Source organism: Martes martes (genome assembly GCF_963455335.1).
Source record: "Martes martes genome assembly, chromosome: 7".
In the NCBI taxonomy this organism is placed as follows: Eukaryota; Metazoa; Chordata; class Mammalia; order Carnivora; family Mustelidae; genus Martes; species Martes martes.
The window spans coordinates 141,590,182-141,607,227 of NC_137894.1; the positions used below are offsets into that span (position 1 = coordinate 141,590,182).

General features: G+C 55.9%; 1 protein-coding gene across 1 annotated transcript; it reads right to left on the minus strand.

Annotated features, from left to right (window-relative positions):
• Window positions 1–2,222: 2,222 nt before the first annotated feature.
• On the minus strand, window positions 2,223–8,332 carry HSP90AA1 (heat shock protein 90 alpha family class A member 1). The gene is made up of 11 exons (XM_080809650.1): window positions 8,187–8,332; window positions 7,578–7,739; window positions 7,122–7,488; window positions 6,674–6,807; window positions 6,052–6,372; window positions 5,694–5,859; window positions 5,107–5,297; window positions 4,851–4,998; window positions 4,366–4,634; window positions 3,655–3,988; window positions 2,223–3,360 (listed from the first exon to the last, which is right to left on the minus strand). The coding sequence occupies exons 2-11, from the start codon at window positions 7,737–7,739 to the stop codon at window positions 3,251–3,253; spliced, it is 2,202 nt and encodes a 733-aa protein (XP_080665776.1). The 5' UTR covers window positions 8,187–8,332; the 3' UTR covers window positions 2,223–3,250.
• Window positions 8,333–17,046: the final 8,714 nt, after the last annotated feature.

Genomic DNA, 17,046 nt, shown 5'->3' on the forward strand with positions numbered 1-17,046 from the left:
TGCCGAGAGACTGCCTTCCCTCGTTTTTCTTTTTTTTTTTTTTTAATATTTTTTTTATTTATTTGACAGAAGTCACAATTAGGCAGAGAGGCAGGCAGAGAGAGAGAGAGAGGAGGAAGCAGGCTCCCTGCTAAGCAGAGAGCCCGATGCAGGGCTTGATCCCAGGATCCTGGGATCATGACCTGAGCCGAAGGCAGAGGCTTAACCCACTGAGCCACCCAGGCGCCCCTCGTTTTCTTTTTTTTTTTTACTTTTTAAAAATTTATTTGACAGAGATCACAAGCAGGCAGGGAGGCAGGCAGAGAGAGAGGAGGAAGCAGGTTCCCCGCTGAACAGAGAGCCGGATGCGGGGCTCGATCCCAGAACCCTGGGATCATGACCTGAGCCAAAGGCAGAGGCCTTAACCCACTGAGCCACCCAGGTGCCCCTTCCCTCGTTTTTTAAAGCTTGTTTTCTTTTGTAATCTCTATACCCAACGTGGGGCTTCAACTCCTGATCCCGAGAGCAAGTCACTTGCTCTTCCTACTGAGCCGGCCAAGCGCCCCTCAAGCTCGTTTTCATTTGCTATTTAAGTAAAACCATTAAAACCCACCCATTCTGGGGCGCCTGGGTGGCTCAGTCTGTTAAGCGTCTGCCTTCCGCTCAGGTCATGGTCCCTGACCATGGGAACCTGCTTCTCCCTCCACCTCTGCCCCTCCCCCACTTGTGTGTGCTCCCTAATAAGTATTTAAGAAACTTTCTAAGATTTTTTATTTGTAGGAGAGAGAGTATAAGCAGGGGGAGCAGCAGGCAGAGGGAGAAGCAGGCTCCCTGCTGAGCCAGATGTGGGGCTCCATCCGAGGACCCTGAGATTTGAGAGGGAGTGAGCTGAGGTGGCAGGCAGAATCGGAAAGGGGACAATCTCAAGCAGACTTCCCTGAGCCCAGTGCGGGGAGGGTAGGGGTGGGGGTGGTGGTCATCACGACCCTGACCCGAGATCATGACCTAAACCCAATCAAGATTCGGCCCCTCAACAATAGAGCCATCCAGGTGCCCCTGAATTGATTTTTGAAGATTTAACAACCATTTTGTTTAAAGATTTTATTTATCTGACAGAGATTACAAGTAGGCAGAGAGGCAGGCGGAGAGAGGGGGCGGGGGGAAGCAGGCTCCCTCCAAGCCGAACGCAGAGGCCCCAACCTACTGAGCCACCCAGGCGCCCCGAAGATTTAACCACCGTTTGATGTTGACCTAAATTCAGTGGGTTTTCGCATGTTGATCTCCTATCTTAGGACCTCGTTCAGGTCTTCCTCTCGTTCCATTTCCGTTGCTTCCTTGCTGGTCGCCTCCAACTCGAACCTGTGACCTGCCCTCACCTCTTCCAGTCTGCCCTCCTCCGCGGGATGGGACTAGTTCTGGAAGGTGTGAAGCAACCCTGGGTTTTGAGGCCCCCCCGTGTCCTTGGGTCAGGAGCTCCTCGCCCACTGTGCTGAGCATCCATCTTCTTGGTGGTCCCAGCTCCAAACGGGGTCACCGGGGGATGCTTCCAGATACACGGTTGGCCTCAAGCGCTCAGCAACTCGGTGGGGAAATCACTGAGGTCCTCTGTGGATCCCCTCGCGTGTCGCGGACCTCCAGCATTCTCACTGGACCCAGGAAACACAGACGGCAACTCCCCCTCTGCCTTTCCTGGCGTTCCTTTTAGTGTGAAAACCTCACACTTCCTCCCGGCTGGTCCCCTCTTTCCCGGAGCAGAACACCAGAGAGAGGGTTGGGGAGGTAAATCTGGAACCCAACACAGATCCCTCAACGTCAGCGACTGCTGAGAGGATTTTGAAGATCAAATGGGATTACCACTCCCCAGGGACTCAGTGGCTCTAGGGAGCCAGGGGCGCAACCTGCCCCAGGACACACAACTCGGGGGTTCTCTCCTGGCCCGGCGACCTAGGCTGGTCATGGTCATGGTCTGTATGTGACCTTAGCCTCCAAATCCTGCACGGACTTGCTGCCACCCATTTTCCAGAAACACAATTTTAGGATTGGCCATTGCTGCCCCGGCTCCCATAGGGGAAGCCTCCCCACTCGGCTGGTTGGTTGAGGCCGGAGCTCCCCTTCTCCCCGTGGCACTCACAGGGGTCAGCAACCACTCCCCGAGCGTCTTGCCTGAGGCTCAATAAAGAGCCCGACTAAGAGGCTTTCGGGTGGGATAGCCTAAGCAGATTTGAAAAACTCAGATACCTGTAAGGCTGAGGTATTAAGGAGCTATATTTAGGACATAAAGGTTTTACAAATACAAAAAAGCAGTTTGGACATGAAAATCCCGAGAAAGGAACTGTGAGGAAATGGGACACAGCGCAGGGAGAACGCCACGTTGTGTCACGCTCCCATTCTCTTCCATGCGCTCTAGAACGTGCCCCACCCCCACCCCCAGGGCCCCCCCATCAGTGTGCACGGGCAGGCTGGTGAGGACTTCAGGCCCTCACGGTTAACCACCTCCCTCTTAGTCTCCTCATAAGCAACGCGTGTTTTAACTCGGGTTCTTCCATCTGGGGTCCCCCCGCCAAGACAAAACACTTCCACAGAACTTTTTTTAATTTGTTTGTATTTGTTACAACCTTTTAAAGTAGAATGTGACTTGAGCACTACATTTCCACTCACGGAACTTGTGGAGTCACTTCTCCAACAGCTTCACAACACGCCTAGGTAGGCTGAGAATGTCGCTACTCTAAACAACGCTTCTCTTTGGAAAACAAGCCCTATACACGGTTACTCCCATCCGGTTGGTTTAACTACTAGTTTCTAGAGGCCTGGTACATGCAGCTGGTACTACAGGGGACAGAAGATTTAAAAAGTAGATCCTAGAGGGTGAGAGCTGTTTTAACCAACACTTCTCTTTAAAACATCAAGGTATAGCTCGGAACACTTCAGTGACAGACAAATTTGGTCTTACTAAGGAATCCGCTTGGTAGCTAAACACTTTAGACCACAGTTAACGTTAGGTTACGCACACCTCACAACAAAGGTCACCTTGTCCGGTTACAGTGAGCCGGCGCGGCACTAGGGAAGAAAAACTAGCTGGGCTTTAGTTCCTACACGTCACAGTATCACACTCGAACAGAAAGAAATCTTATCTTCCCCTTAAGTAGTTATTGTCATGCCATACAGATTCTTAAAATGTTAACAAAAATAAAGAAAAACATCCTTGAAAATATATTATCAGAGGGAATGAAGATAAAGTATCGAATACATGTACAAGTCACTCTCGGGGCACCTAGTCAACCTCCTCCATGCGCGACGTGTCGTCGTCACCTTCCAGGGGCGGCATCTCCTCGCTCACGGCCGCACTGCTGTCGTCAGCGGTGGGGTCGTCTTCGTCAATACCTGTCGGGAAAGAAACCCCTCCGGCCGTCAGGTCTCCCGAAGCCGGCTGATCATCAGCCCACTACGCTGCTCTGTACCCACTGTAAAGGCTGAACCATTAGTCGGTGCTGAAAGCGCTTTCATTCTTTTCAGACCTTCTGATCAGAAGGCCTGTTCTCTCTCTGAAAGAGGAGCCTTTAAGGCCACCCAAGCCGGAGGGGCCACCCCCAAAGGTGCTGATGGGGCTGAAGGTCCCGCCCGGCCCACACCGCATCCGGGCCCTCGGCTGAGCCCACAGCGCCGCGGGGAGCTTACCGAGACCGAGCTTGATCATCCTGTAGATCCTGTTAGCGTGCGTCTGCGGATCTTCCAGACTGAAGCCGGAGGACAGGAGCGCCGTCTCGTAGAGCAGGATGACCAGGTCTTTCACAGACTTGTCGTTCTTGTCGGCCTCGGCCTTCTGCCGTAAGGTCTCGATGATGGAGTGGTCGGGGTTGATCTCCAGGTGCTTCTTCGCGGCCATGTAGCCCATGGTGGAGTTATCTCTCAAGGCCTGGGCCTTCATGATCCTCTCCATGTTCGCCGTCCAGCCGTACGTGCTTGTCACAATGCAGCACGGGGAGGTCACCAGTCGGTTTGAGACGACCACCTGCAAAGCAGAGCATGAAGAGAGCAATGAATGCACCTGGGAAGACGCCGCTACGCTAATATTTCAGTAGCGCCACCAGCTGGATGGTCAAATGGAACCCGAGGACTCCAAGGACTGAGTATTCACGAGTCAGAAACACCACTGGCAAATTCAACTACTGAGAACTTTCTTCCTGCACGCCCTAACTCTCCCTGGGTCTTCAGCAACCTTAAGAGTTTTCTCTATGTGAGAAATGCTAATTTTCTATTCTTGAATTTTGGAAAACACAAGGAGAGAAAGGGCCTACAGAAGACAAACCTGGCCAACCCCTCCAGGCCTTCTAGAAGGCAGCCCATCACCAGGAGACCGAGGCAGCCCGGGGCACTGCTCTCACAAACCTTTTCTACTTTTTTCTCTAAGATGTCTTTCATGATCTTGCACAGGTTTTCAAACTTTGTTTTTTTCTCTTCCTGTTTCTTTTTCTCTTCTTCATCTTCTGGAAGTTCCAAGCCCTCTTTGGTCACAGACACCAACGTCTTCCCCTCAAACTCCTTCAGCTGCTGGACGCAGTACTCGTCAATGGGCTCGATCATGTAGATCACTTCCAGGCCATGCTTCCGAAGACGCTCCACGAAGGCCGAGTTCGCTACCTGGTCCTTGGTCTCACCTGAAGGGTTGGGAGAAGTTACAGACCTTTAACGGGAAAGGACTTCATCTTGCTTTTGCCTTTTGCGAAGTCTAGTCAGATCTAACCACGGATACGGCCCAGCCCACGTGGTCTTGTCTGGCTTCGTCCCTGGGAGCGGACCTGCAGAGCCCGGTGCAGCACACACTCAGGAGCTCCAGGTTTGCGAGACGCTGACGGTGCACCCTCGGTCCTTACCTGTGATGTAATAGATGTGTTTCTGGTTCTCCTTCATTCTGGTGCAGTAGTCCTTGAGAGACACCATCTCGTCACCGGAGGCGGACGTGTAATAGCGCAACAGCTCCGAGAGCTTCTTCCGATTCTGAGAGTCCTCGTGAATTCCCAGCTGAAAGAGAACGTGAGCTCTGAACTTTCTCTACACTTAAAAATAATCATAAAATCTGACAAACCGTAATGACCACTACTACTGAGGATCAAATGTGTTCACACCAACCTTGATGTTTTTGGAAAACTGCTCGTAAAACTTTTTGTAGTTCTCTTTGTCCTCGGCCAGTTCGGTGAAGAGTTCTAAGCACTTTTTGACCAAGTTCTTTCTGATAACCTTTAAAATTTTGCTTTGCTGCAGCATCTCACGGGAAATATTTAGAGGAAGATCCTCAGAGTCCACCACACCTCTGATGAAATCTGAAAGAATACGAACAAATGCACTCAAAATTCATCCCCAAAGACACAATCCACAAACAGGTAAACCCAAGGAACCAAAGATCATCTCCTGCCCTACATGGTTTTTTTTTTTTTTTAAATTTCTTAAAAAAGATTTTATTTATTTGACAGAGAGAGAGGGAGAGAGATCACAAGTAGGCAGAGAGGCAGGCAGGCAAAGAAGGGGAAGCAGGCTCCCCGCAGAGCAGAGAGCCCAACGTGGGGCTCGATCCGAGGACTCTGGGATCATGACCTGAGCCCAAGGCAGAGGCTCAACCCACTGAGCCACCCAGGTGCCCCCCACATGCATTCTTGAATCCACTGTGCAGAGCCGACTAGGCACTGGCTGGGCTCGAGCCTCACACCGTCCACACTTACTCAGATACTCTGGGATGAGCTCCTCACAGTTATCCATGATGAAAACTCTGCGAACATACAACTTAATGTTGTTCTTTTTCTTTCTGTTCTCGAATAGGTCAAAGGGAGCACGTCTTGGCACAAAGAGAAGAGCTCGGAACTCCAACTGTCCTTCCACTGAAAAATGCTGTTTAAGCAAGCACACAGCGAACCATCGTCAAGGGACAACGCAAGCACGCGCCACTGAAGGCGACCTCCACTTGCACTCACAGAACCAAAGGCGCTCTTGGGGGGAGAGGACAAGGGCCGGGACAGAGCCCTGGGCAGCAACCCACAGCCCGACCACGTCAGACAACTTGCACGGCCTCGGGGCACTCACCTTCACTGCCAAGTGGTCTTCCCAGTCATTGGTCAAACTCTTGTAGAACTCTCCATACTCTTCGTTGGTAATGTCGTCGGGGTTTCTGGTCCAAATAGGCTTTGTCTTGTTCAGCTCTTCCTGATCGATGTACTTCTCCTTGATCTTCTTCTTCTTCTTCTTGTCACCGTCCTTCTTCTCCTCCTCGTCCTCGTCGGAGCCCACATCTTCGATCTCCGGTTTGTCGTCAGGCTCCTTCTCTTCCTTTTCTTTCTCCTCCTCTTTCTCTTCCTTTTCTTCGGCCTCATCATCGCTCACCTCTTTATCACGTTCCTTCTCCACCTTGAAGATAAGACGCAAAACCGCGTCACCTCTGCATTCTGGAACTAAAGAACACTCTGGACTGGGTACACTTACTTAACACCCAAGTCTAAGACTCAAAGAAAGAACCCTTTATCAGCCAGAACGCTCTGGTCAACGTTTCACGTTATCTATCTAAGTAACCAGCCTGGGTACGAGGACAGGGAGACGGAACTTCAGAAAGTCCCGCCAATGCAACTTTGGATCTTTCCCTCATCAACAGACCCAAGCACTAGGAACTTCCGGTCACCCGCTATGCGGTCTACACCCCGCGGACACTCACGAACAGAGTGATGGGGTAGCCGATGAACTGGGAGTGCTTCTTCACTATCTCCTTGATCCTCCTCTCCTCCAGGTACTCGGTCTGGTCTTCCTTCAGATGCAGGATGACCTTTGTTCCGCGACCCATAGGTTCGCCTGCGCAAGAGAGAAAAGGACTCGATTTCAGTCTGAATGGGCAAATTAAGCAATTGGGAAAACAGAAAACTCTCAATTGCTCTCCAAGCCACACCCAACTGTTTTGAGCAACTTAACCATGTGGTAGTTTACTCCTACTATGGAAGGAGAACCCTGGACAGTTAACTGCCTGCCCAGGATCAGGAACTCAAGGGCCTCGCTCCTCTTATCACGTGCTTCCCAGGCCTCCACAGGATCTTCCGGCCCCCAGCCTACAGCACCGGGCCCTCCCCCAACGACGCAAAGGCCAGGAAGGCGGCCCACCGGGTGCCCACCTGTGTCGGTGCGGACCGTGAACGAGCCCCCTGCGGAGGACTCCCAGGCGTACTGCTCGTCGTCGTTGTGCTTGGTGATCACAGTCACCTTCTCAGCCACCAAGTAGGCCGAATAGAACCCGACCCCGAACTGGCCAATCATAGAGATATCTGCGCCCGCCTGCAGAGCTTCCATGAACGCTTTGGTCCCCGACTTGGCGATGGTGCCCAGGTTGTTGATCAGGTCGGCCTTGGTCATGCCGATCCCGGTATCCACGATGGTGAGGGTCCGGTCCTGCTTGTTCGGGATGAGGTTAATATGCAGCTCCTTCCCCGAGTCGAGCTTGCTGGGGTCGGTCAGGCTCTCGTATCGGATTTTGTCCAGAGCCTGTCGACAGAGCAGGGGCCGGTGAGGGCCGAGCGGCCGGGGGAGGGGCTGCCCGCCCGCCCAGCCGGCCCGCCGCGCCGCGAACTCACGTCGGACGAGTTGGAGATCAGCTCCCGGAGGAAGATCTCCTTGTTCGAGTAGAACGTGTTGATGATCAGCGACATCAACTGCGCGATCTCCGCCTGGAAGGCGAACGTCTCCACCTCCTCCTCCTCCATCGGCTGGTCTTGGGTCTGGGTTTCCTCAGGCATCTGCAGGGCCGCGGGGCCGGTTACGGGCCGCCCCCGCGCCTCCCGCCCGCTCCTCCCGGAGGCCCGCGCTCGCCGCCCGAGCCGGGGCCGCCGACAAAGGATGACCTCATTTCCAGCTGCGACAACGAGGGCCGTGCGCACGCCGCCGCCGCCACCACCGGCCGCCAGACGCCCTCGGGGACCCCGCCCGGAGCCGGAGCCCCTCCCTTCCCCCCCCCCCCCGCCCGAGACCCCGGAGCCGTAGCCCGGCGGCCGGGGGTCCCCGCCGACCCGGGCGCACCCTCTTTCCCGCGAGTGGGGGTCGGGGGCGCAGCAGGCCCGAGGCCTCCGCCTGCGAGAGCACGGCCGCGCCGCCCCGCGGGCCCACGGCCTCCGGGGGACCCGCCCCGAGCCCGCCGCCCTGGACCCCCGCCGCCCCCCAAAGACCCCCCCCAACCGCCCCCTCACCTTGGCTAAAGGACCGCACGGGCTCCGAGAGGACGCAGCACCAGGACGCAGGAGCAACTGGCGCGCCGCCCCCGCGCTTCCCTTATATAGACGCGGGCCCGCCCGGCGCGCGGCGCCTTTTCCAGAAGCCTCCCGAACCTTCCGGAAGAACCCTCCCCAACTGCCGCCGCGGCCACGCGCTTGCGCCTGCGCCGTGGCCGCGGCCCCGCCCCTCCCCCGGGCGCGCGCGGGCCCGCCCCGAGCGCCCCACCCCCAACGGCCGCCGCGCGCGTCCCCGCGCCGGTCTCAGTGCGCCGGCGCGGCCCGGAACTCTCGCGAAGGTCTCGCGCCTTCCGGAGCCACCACCCCCAGCGCGGCTCGCGCCGGCGCCCCAGCCCCCACCCGGTGCCTGCACAGCCCGCGGGGTCCCCTCCGGCCCCGGCGCGAGCGCGTGCGCTCTTTGCTCGGGCAAGTCCGCCAGAGTAACTTAGTAGTTCCTACGGCGTCCCCGGGCTATATGGGCTTCGGACCGCGGCCCTGGGGCCGCTGCCGCAGCGTTGGGGTCTGCACCCGTTACCGGCCCGGGCCAGGAGTAGGCCGGGTTCAGGGGTTCCAGGAAGGGAGAGGGCGCATCTGTATGCCCGGGCCGGTGATCAGAGGCTCTGGGCTGCGATTGGGGGTTCAGGGCCCTGGAATTCGGGCAACAGGTGCCATGAGGGGTGACCAGCGCATGCGCAGGCAGACCCGACCTCTGGTTTGTCTTGACCAGAGAGAGGCCCTAGCCACGTGGGGGTTTTGGCAATGGGGTCTTGGAATATGGGTGAGGTTTGGTGGGGTGAGGTCTCGAGTCCACGCCCAAGAAAGAATCCAGACATCTTTGGTGCAAAATGGTGGTTTATTAAAGCCCGGCAACCGGACCTGTGTGGGCAGAAAAGAGCTTTGGTGTAGGGGGAGGTAAGGACGAGGGAGGTTTTCAGGGCACTTTCACATGCTAAAGAGGACCCACAAAATAGGAGAGGCTTTGCTGCTGTCAAGTTCAGGTTGTTTTTCCTTCTAGCAAGGCATTAACCTGAAGATAATTGACCTGAAGATAATGTCCCTTCCTGGAGGGACGTTACACTCTGCCCGCTTCAAGGGTCTGTCATTGTACCTACACTTCTTTCTGGAAGCTAGGTTATTAACAGAAATGCTTTGTTCTGGGGCGCCTGGGGGCATCAGTGGGTTAAGTCTCTGCCTTCGGCTCAGGTCGTGATCTCAGGGGCCTGGGATCGAGCCCCGCATCGGGCTATCTGCTTGGCGGGGAGTCGGCTTCCCCTACTCTGTGCCTGCCTCTCTTCCTACCTGTGATCTCTCTCTCTGTGTGTCAAATAAAATCTTAAAAAAAGAAAAGAAAAGAAAAGAAGTGCTTTGTTCTTAGAGGTTGCTGAGACATTTGTAAGCTGAAGGAGACTCAGGTCTTGCAGGATTGTGATCTCTGGAAGTTAACTGTTCTGTCTTTAGCTTTAGGGCAGCCAGGAGCGCCTGAGGAATGTGACATGTATCCCATGGCCGGGGGAGCTGGGGGTATCGGCTTCTGCTTTGTCCTCAGCCTCCTTTTCCCTCATCGTGGGCATAAGGGAGCCTCAGGGGCCCGGTCGCACTCCAGCGGTTCAGTTCTGAGGGTGGGACTAGGAGCGCCAGGACGGGACTGAGGGTCATCCCTGCCTCTCCCCATTGCCAGGCAATCTCCACACATTCATGCCCTGCTCGGGGGCTGGTTCTTTCCCTAGGCTGCACTGTGCACAGGGGGAAGTGTTGAAACGGACCCTTCCAGGGGCCTGAATTCTTCAAACCCGTGTTTCATCCTTTGGGGGATTTCTACTTGCTGTGCATGTGCATAGGGTTTAGGGGAATTTATGCTTCGTTACATGTAACACCCAGTGCTCATCACAAGTGCCCTCCTTAATGCCCATCACCTCTACCTGCCCTTGGTTCGCCTTAAACCGTGTCCTTCACACTAGCCTGCCATTCCAGGATTAACTAATGCGTGCTCGCCCAGTACACCCACCATGATTTTGTAAAGCCCATCTTCTTTATAGCGTAGTTTACGTCATTTGAGGTCTCCATGGGAAGTATCTAGTTCACCCTTTGGGGGGTTAACTGGCTCCAAAAACCAATTTCTAGATGGGAACTCCAAAAGTATTTTGAAGATTTTATTTCTTTATTTGACAGACATAGATCACAAGTAGGCAGAGAGGCAGGCAGAGAGAGAGAGGGGAGGAAGCAGGCTCCCCGCTGAGCAGAGAGCCCGATGCGGGGCTCGATCCCAGGACCCTGGGATCATGACCTGAGCCGAAGGCAGAGGCTTTAACCCACTGAGCCACCCAGGCGCCCCTCCAAAAGTATTTTGAACAATGGCAGATGAGAGTCCTGAGAAGCTTGGAGGGGAGGGGCCTTTAGCCACCGCCCATGTCAGCCACCAGGTCTGAGGACCCCCTAGATGGACCCCCTCAGGTCACTGTGAACCTAGCCCTGTCCCAGGCTCCTTTGTCACTAGCTCCTCCCGACACACCAGCCGCCCCCCCAGCCCCACCCCAGGGAACAATCTGGAAGCTCCTTATATTGTAAACAAACCCGTCTGAACCCTTCCTCCACCCTCCTCTCTGGGGAAGCCCCGCTTTTCCAGGAACAGGGTTTTCACACTGGGGCTTGGGACCCATTTAGGCCTGTGTGAAATTAACACGGGGCCTCTTAACTGGCTTTAAAATAGGAAAAATAGGGACGCCTGGGTGGCTCAGTTGGTTAAGCAGCTGCCTTCGGCTCGGGTCATGATCTCAGCGTCCTGGGATCGAGTCCCACATCGGGCTCCTTGCTCGGCGGGGAGCCTGCTTCTCCCTCTGCCTCTGCCTACCACTCTGTCTGCCTGGCTCGCTCTCTCTCTCTCTAACAAATAAATAAATTAAAAAAAAAATAAAAAATAAATTAGGAAAAATAGGGGGCGCCTGGGTGGCTAAGTGGGTTAAAGCCTCTGCCTTTGGCTCAGGTCATGATCTCAGGGTCCTGGGATCGAGCCCCACATCCTAGTCATCGGGCTCTCTGCTCAGTGGGGGGGGAGCCTGCTTCCTCCTCTCTCTCTGCCTGCCTCTCTGCCTGCTTGTGATCTCTATTAAATACATGAATAAAATCTTTAAAAAAAAATAGGAAAAATAGAGTGGAAACTTCCAGCCACGTGGTCAGGGGAAGTGGGCGTTGTGCATTTGCCAGGGCACCTCTTAAAATGTAATTCTGCCCCCAGCTGTACCTGGGAGTTCTCCCCGGGTTTTCCCTGCAGCCTGGGCTGGGAGTGGGGGTGGCTTAGGGGAAAGGGGGCGAGGTTGGGAGGAGGGGAGTGGAGGGAAGGAGGAGGAAGATTGGCAACGGTGCTGGCTCTCCATCCCACAATCCCATCCCACAATCTCCATCCCACAATGCGCTGTGAGATCTGATCCTCGTGCACCCATGGCGGCCCTCCTGCTCTCCCGACCCGGAGGCCTGACCACTTCTTCCTTTCTACCCAACTCCTGTCAGGGTCCCGGAAGTTTAGGATCTCTCGCAGGTGGGCCATTCAAAGCCCCAGCTGTGATCTGCTCTGCAGAACTTGCCCCAAAGGCCCCTCCTGGAATCACGGCTTCCCAGCTGGTCTGGACATTAACAACCCCCCCTCCCTCCACAGTCTCCTGGCCTTCTAGGTCTCTCCTACCCGCCTTAGTTACTAAATACCAGAAGTTTCTCGTCCTGCTCCACTCTGACCTCTGGATAACGTTCCCCACGAACCACCGTTGCCTCTGTTCCATCACCAGCGTGCTGGGTTTCTCCCGCCTGCTGGCGGCTCCTCTGTCTCTGCAGACTTGCCCCCTCTCGGACCTTCCTGTGGTGCTCCTGGAAAGATACCTCTGTGTATCTGTGTGTATCTCGTGCTTTGTGCACAGAAAAACCAGGGCCAGCACAGCACTCTCCTAATGCCACACCTGGACACGGAGCTCACTGCCCCACCTACCTGGTCTTTTCCCAGGACTCACTACTCAGGGGACTAGAGCACCACTTTCTAGAACCCCCAAGCATCCCCACGGGGATCTGGCATGACCTGACCACTTCTGCCTCCTAAATGCCTCTTGAACCCATCTGCTTCTCGCCACCTCCATGTTCCACTTCCTGCCCAAGTCCCTCATCCCTGTCACCACTCCCAGTGGCTCACCTGGACCTCTGTAGCCCCAACTGCACCTGTCTTCACCCTGTGGCCAGGGTGGGCTCTGTGAACACGGATCTGACCCTGGCAGTGCCCTCTTCACACATGCCCCAAACACTCTGGACACCCCAGCATTCCTAGAACAAAGACGACGGCCTTAACTAGGCTTGTGGGCCCTGCAGGACACCCCACCTTCCTACTTGTCTCTGTTCCCACCGCGCTGTCACCTTTGTAAACCTCCCTCCGTGAACGGCCCCACACCGTTTGGCCCGGACACCAATCCCTCTCTTTTTCCTCTAATTAATGTCCCTGTGCGGACCTTCAGCTCCCGCATTTCCCTAGGGTCCCTTCCCACCTCAACCTGCCTTCCTCCCAGGCCCTGTCCCCTTGTATAAATCAGGTCTCAGAATGTGGGACCCCCCAGCATGGCGTGTGCTCACCCACTCCAGCAAGCCCCCAACCCTGGCTCTTCTGTGCCCCCCCACCTCCTTTCCCACCCAACCTCCTCCTGCTCCCTCCACTGTGTTTCTGTTACATACCCAAGTCCTGCAGATTAGCTCCCTAATATTTGTTGGGCTGGTCCCAAAGTGATCCCCTTTGGTGTCCCTCCATCAGGCTGGAACACAAGACCAGACTCTGTATCCGAGTGCCCAGGTTCAAATCTCAGATCTGCTGCTGCCTACCCATGTGGCCTGGGCAAGTCACTTACTCTGTGCCCGTGGTCGTCACAGGTGCATGGAAAGTCTGTTTCTCTTGCAGAGTTACGAGGCTGAAACGAGCAAAGTCTGCTTCTGGAGATGGCCAGGACAGGCCTGGCATGCAGTGACGCGGCACATGTGTATGAAAGTAAACAAAGAAGTCTTGATTTCTTCTTTGACCTGTGGATGATTTATAAATGGGTTACCTTCCAAATATCTGGAGATTTTCCAGAAATCTTTTCATGACTGATTTCGTTATTTTTATTGTGTGAGAGAGAGCGCAAGCGGGGGGGCAGCAGAGGGAGAGGGAGAAGCAGGCTCCCTGCTGACAACAAGGGGCTCGACCCCAGCCCCCTGGGATCATGACCTGAGCGGAAGTCAGATGCATAACTGACTGAGCCCCCCAGGCGCCCCTTGCTACTGATTTCTACTATTTCATTCCATTCTGGTCCAAGAACATATTCTGCATGATCTGAATCCTTGCATGTTTAATTGAGACTCCTTATGGCCCAGATTACGGTGTATATGGACAAGTACTGTGTATACGGAATCATGATGCTGAAGGAAAGGTACCGGTCTTTGATATAATTTTAGGAAACGCAAGCTAACCTTGAGTGAGGGAAAGTGGATCTGTGAAGGCCTGGGGGGCCAGGCTGGTAAGCGCTGGGGAGGGGGACAGAGGGGCGACGAGGAAGCTGTGGGCAAGGCACCTGCTCACTGCCGTGTTCGTCGTCACAGCTTCGCAGGTGTACGTGTGTGTCAAAACATGTCACCTTGTACTTTAAACATGTGCGGTTTGTTGCACGTCAATTACATCTCATAAAGCTGTTTTTTAAGAATTGATGTTTAGCAAAGAGCTAGGAGAAATGGTCAGAATCGAGGTGTAACGATATAGGGAAATTCAGTAGTTCGTATTTTGGAAAGAGACACAGCTGACCTGGAAGAGGCTGGTCTGGACCGTGAGCCCCGTCCCTGCTGCGTAGGGGCTGTGTGACTCCGAGCAGGCGGCTCAACCTCTCTGTGCTTCGGTCTTCTCATCTCCGCAATAGTTAGGTTGCGGGTGCAGGCTGTGAGCTAACCCCAGGGAAGCGGGGGGCACCTGGCGTGTGGACGAATATGCTGTCCTCTTAAAGGAGAGTGGGGAGAAGGGTGACCCGCGCTGGCAGTCACCAGGTCACCATGACGCTGTTCTGCACTTGTACTCACAGTTTGGGCTCACTGCTTGAGCAGGAAGGGGAGGCTGAGAGGACCGTCCCAGAGAAAGTGAAGGGCCAGACTCTGAGAGCGAGGGGAGGTGGAGAGACGGGACCAGCATTTTGGTGGAGTGGTCCAGTGACTTGACCACTTAGAGTTGGCCCTGAAGTGGACTTCCACCCAGCAAACCGGTTTCTCACCGACCAACTATAAAACTGGGGGCACTTTGGCACCAAAACTATTTTTCTCCTGGCCAGTTTTAACCCATCCTTTGAGGCCCAGCTGGACAGCCAATGCTGGAAGGCCCAAATGGGGTTGGTAACTTCCTTGTTAACTTGTGCACGCTGTCACCAGAAGGAGGTACCACAGACATTCCCTTGCCCTGCTCTGCCATTGTTGTCAGCAGAGCGTGGCCACTTTGACGGGGAAATGGTGTCCAGTCATTGACTGAGCTCAACTCGTTTCCTGCCTGCTTACCGAACCCCCATGTCCAGGCCCTGGGACGCAGTGGGAGCCGAATTAGGCCACCGCACATATGGTGGAGACACGAAGGCAACACCATACAGATACGTGGATTTGTAAACTGATGGGTGCTGGGAGGGTCCTGAGAATGGAGGAGAGTGAGTGGTGTTAGCGGCTGGTGGGGGGAGGGGGAACGGCATCTGCAAATGTGAGATCCAGAAGGGGTACGAGGACTTGTATGGAATGGGGAGAAGGCCAGAAGAGCCTTCCCATGGGATGGGTCGGATGGGGGACACAGCCTACGGAGGGCGGGTGGCCACTGAAGCCGAAGCAAGAGGTAGGTGCCAGGACGTGCAGGGCACTCTGCCGGGGGACTCGAAACGTGGCCCGAGTAGCATAGGAGGCATGGGAGGCTGTCCCCGGGCACCCCCCCACCCCACTGTTCAGACGCTGTTCCACTCGGACCATCCCGTGCACAGAGCTCAGGCCGAGGGAGAGCTGAGCAGGCCTGCACCCGGAGAGCTGGTGGGTGGAGAAGGGGCATTCTTGCTTTGCAGGCAACCAGCTAACCGTCCAGGTGACGTGAAGGAGCCCTCCTGCATGGGAGATCCTGCGTGGGAGACACTGTGGTCACCTTGGGGAATGTAGGGCCCAGACCAGAGCAGCAGGTGACCTGTTCAGTGTCACCATGTGGCGCTGAACTGTCTGTGGGGCATCCAGGTGGAGGGGCCCCCAGTAACAGGACCCCGCAGTGTGAGCGAGGACGTGGTGGGGGGGGTGGATGGGAAGCGAGCCAGATCCGCTCGGCAGGCACAGGGCTGCCCCCAGATGCAGTCCCAGTCCAGCAAAGAGCTGGGAACCTGGAGGGACAGGAGGCTGTGTCGAGGCGGGGGTGCAGGGAGACGCCCTCCCTGTCCCACCTGGGCTCCCAGTCTCCCTCGCGCAGAGGGAGGCCTGCTCTGAGTCCGGCGGGAACAGGTGCGCACTGAGCACCTCCCCAGGCCAGGTGCACAGAGCAGGACGGTCTCAGGTAACACCTTCAGGGGCTTACGTTCTAGTGGGGGAGGGGCAAATGACAGGGGTAAAATAAGCATGCAGATGACACGTGGGACAGTCCGGACCAGCTCTTCAGGCCCCGAAGAACGGCAGCCCTGGGCGTGGGCTTGAACTTCTTCCTGGAAGCACCGTCACTTTCCCCTGATTCACCTTCAAACCTTATGAGTCATCTTTGACTCATCCCTCAGCCCCCACATTGTGAGTGCTGCCAAGTCTGGTGGATTTTTCCTTTTAAATGTCCTTTCCCTCCATCCTCCGGGTCCCACCCTGCCCCAGCCCCTCAGCTCCCCGTGCCCTGGCCCCCTTCAGCCGGTTCTTGCTGGATTTACCTGTCTTACGTTCATTCCTACTCCTATCTGCCCACCTCCCGGTGCAGGAATGCCAGGGCCCCCGGGGCACCCAGCCAGCGGTACCCGCTCAGGCCTTCAAGACCTGGGGCTCGGCCGCCCAGCTCATGCCACCTGCAGGCGCCTTGTCCGCTGCCCACATCCTCCCCGTCTCCATACCTGCCCTCGGTGCTCTGGGGCGGGAACGCTAGCTGCAGAACACCCCCGCCATCCGCCCCAGGCGCCCCAGCCTGTCTGGAGGGGGCGGCACCACTGGCAGCCCTGACCAGGTGGCCTGGCGTTGAAGAGTATAGCAGAGAAGCAGGTGCAGAGGGAGGGAGAATGGGAAGGGGTGACAGGAGGCGGGGTGGCGAGAAGACTCTGTTGCGCTGTGTTCTGGATCTGCTCCAGCCTCCCTCCTCCATTCCTTCAGCCTCCACAGGTAGCAGGAATGATGCTCTTCGATGAAATATCACCCTCCGCGAGACAACCTCATGGCGCGCTGGCATTCCTTGATCGAACAGAGATGACTGCGGCAGCGCAAGGGCTTTATGGGCTGGGCCTGGTCTCCCTTCCCAGATCCTTCCCTGTCCACTCTCAGCTGCTCCCCAGACGTGCCTGGAACTTCAGAGACGTTCCTCCAGCAAGACCCTCCTCCAGGCGACAGGTGAGAAGTCCCCCCACCCCCCGCAGGCCAAATTTGCTGTACAAGCTTCCTCCCCTTCCCTTGGGGTTGAATTAAAATTAGACTTTGTCTTTCCCACCTCCTCACCGCTCACCCCTCCAGCTCTGCTTCTTCCCAGTATCCCCGCCCCTTGGCTCTGCTTCTTCCCAGTATCCCCGCCCCTTGGCTCCAGTCGGGGCAGGTGGCTGTCTGGGAACGGACTGGCTGTGAGCACGTGTGTGAAGGCACCAGGTTAGAGCCCTTGGGCCCAAAGGCA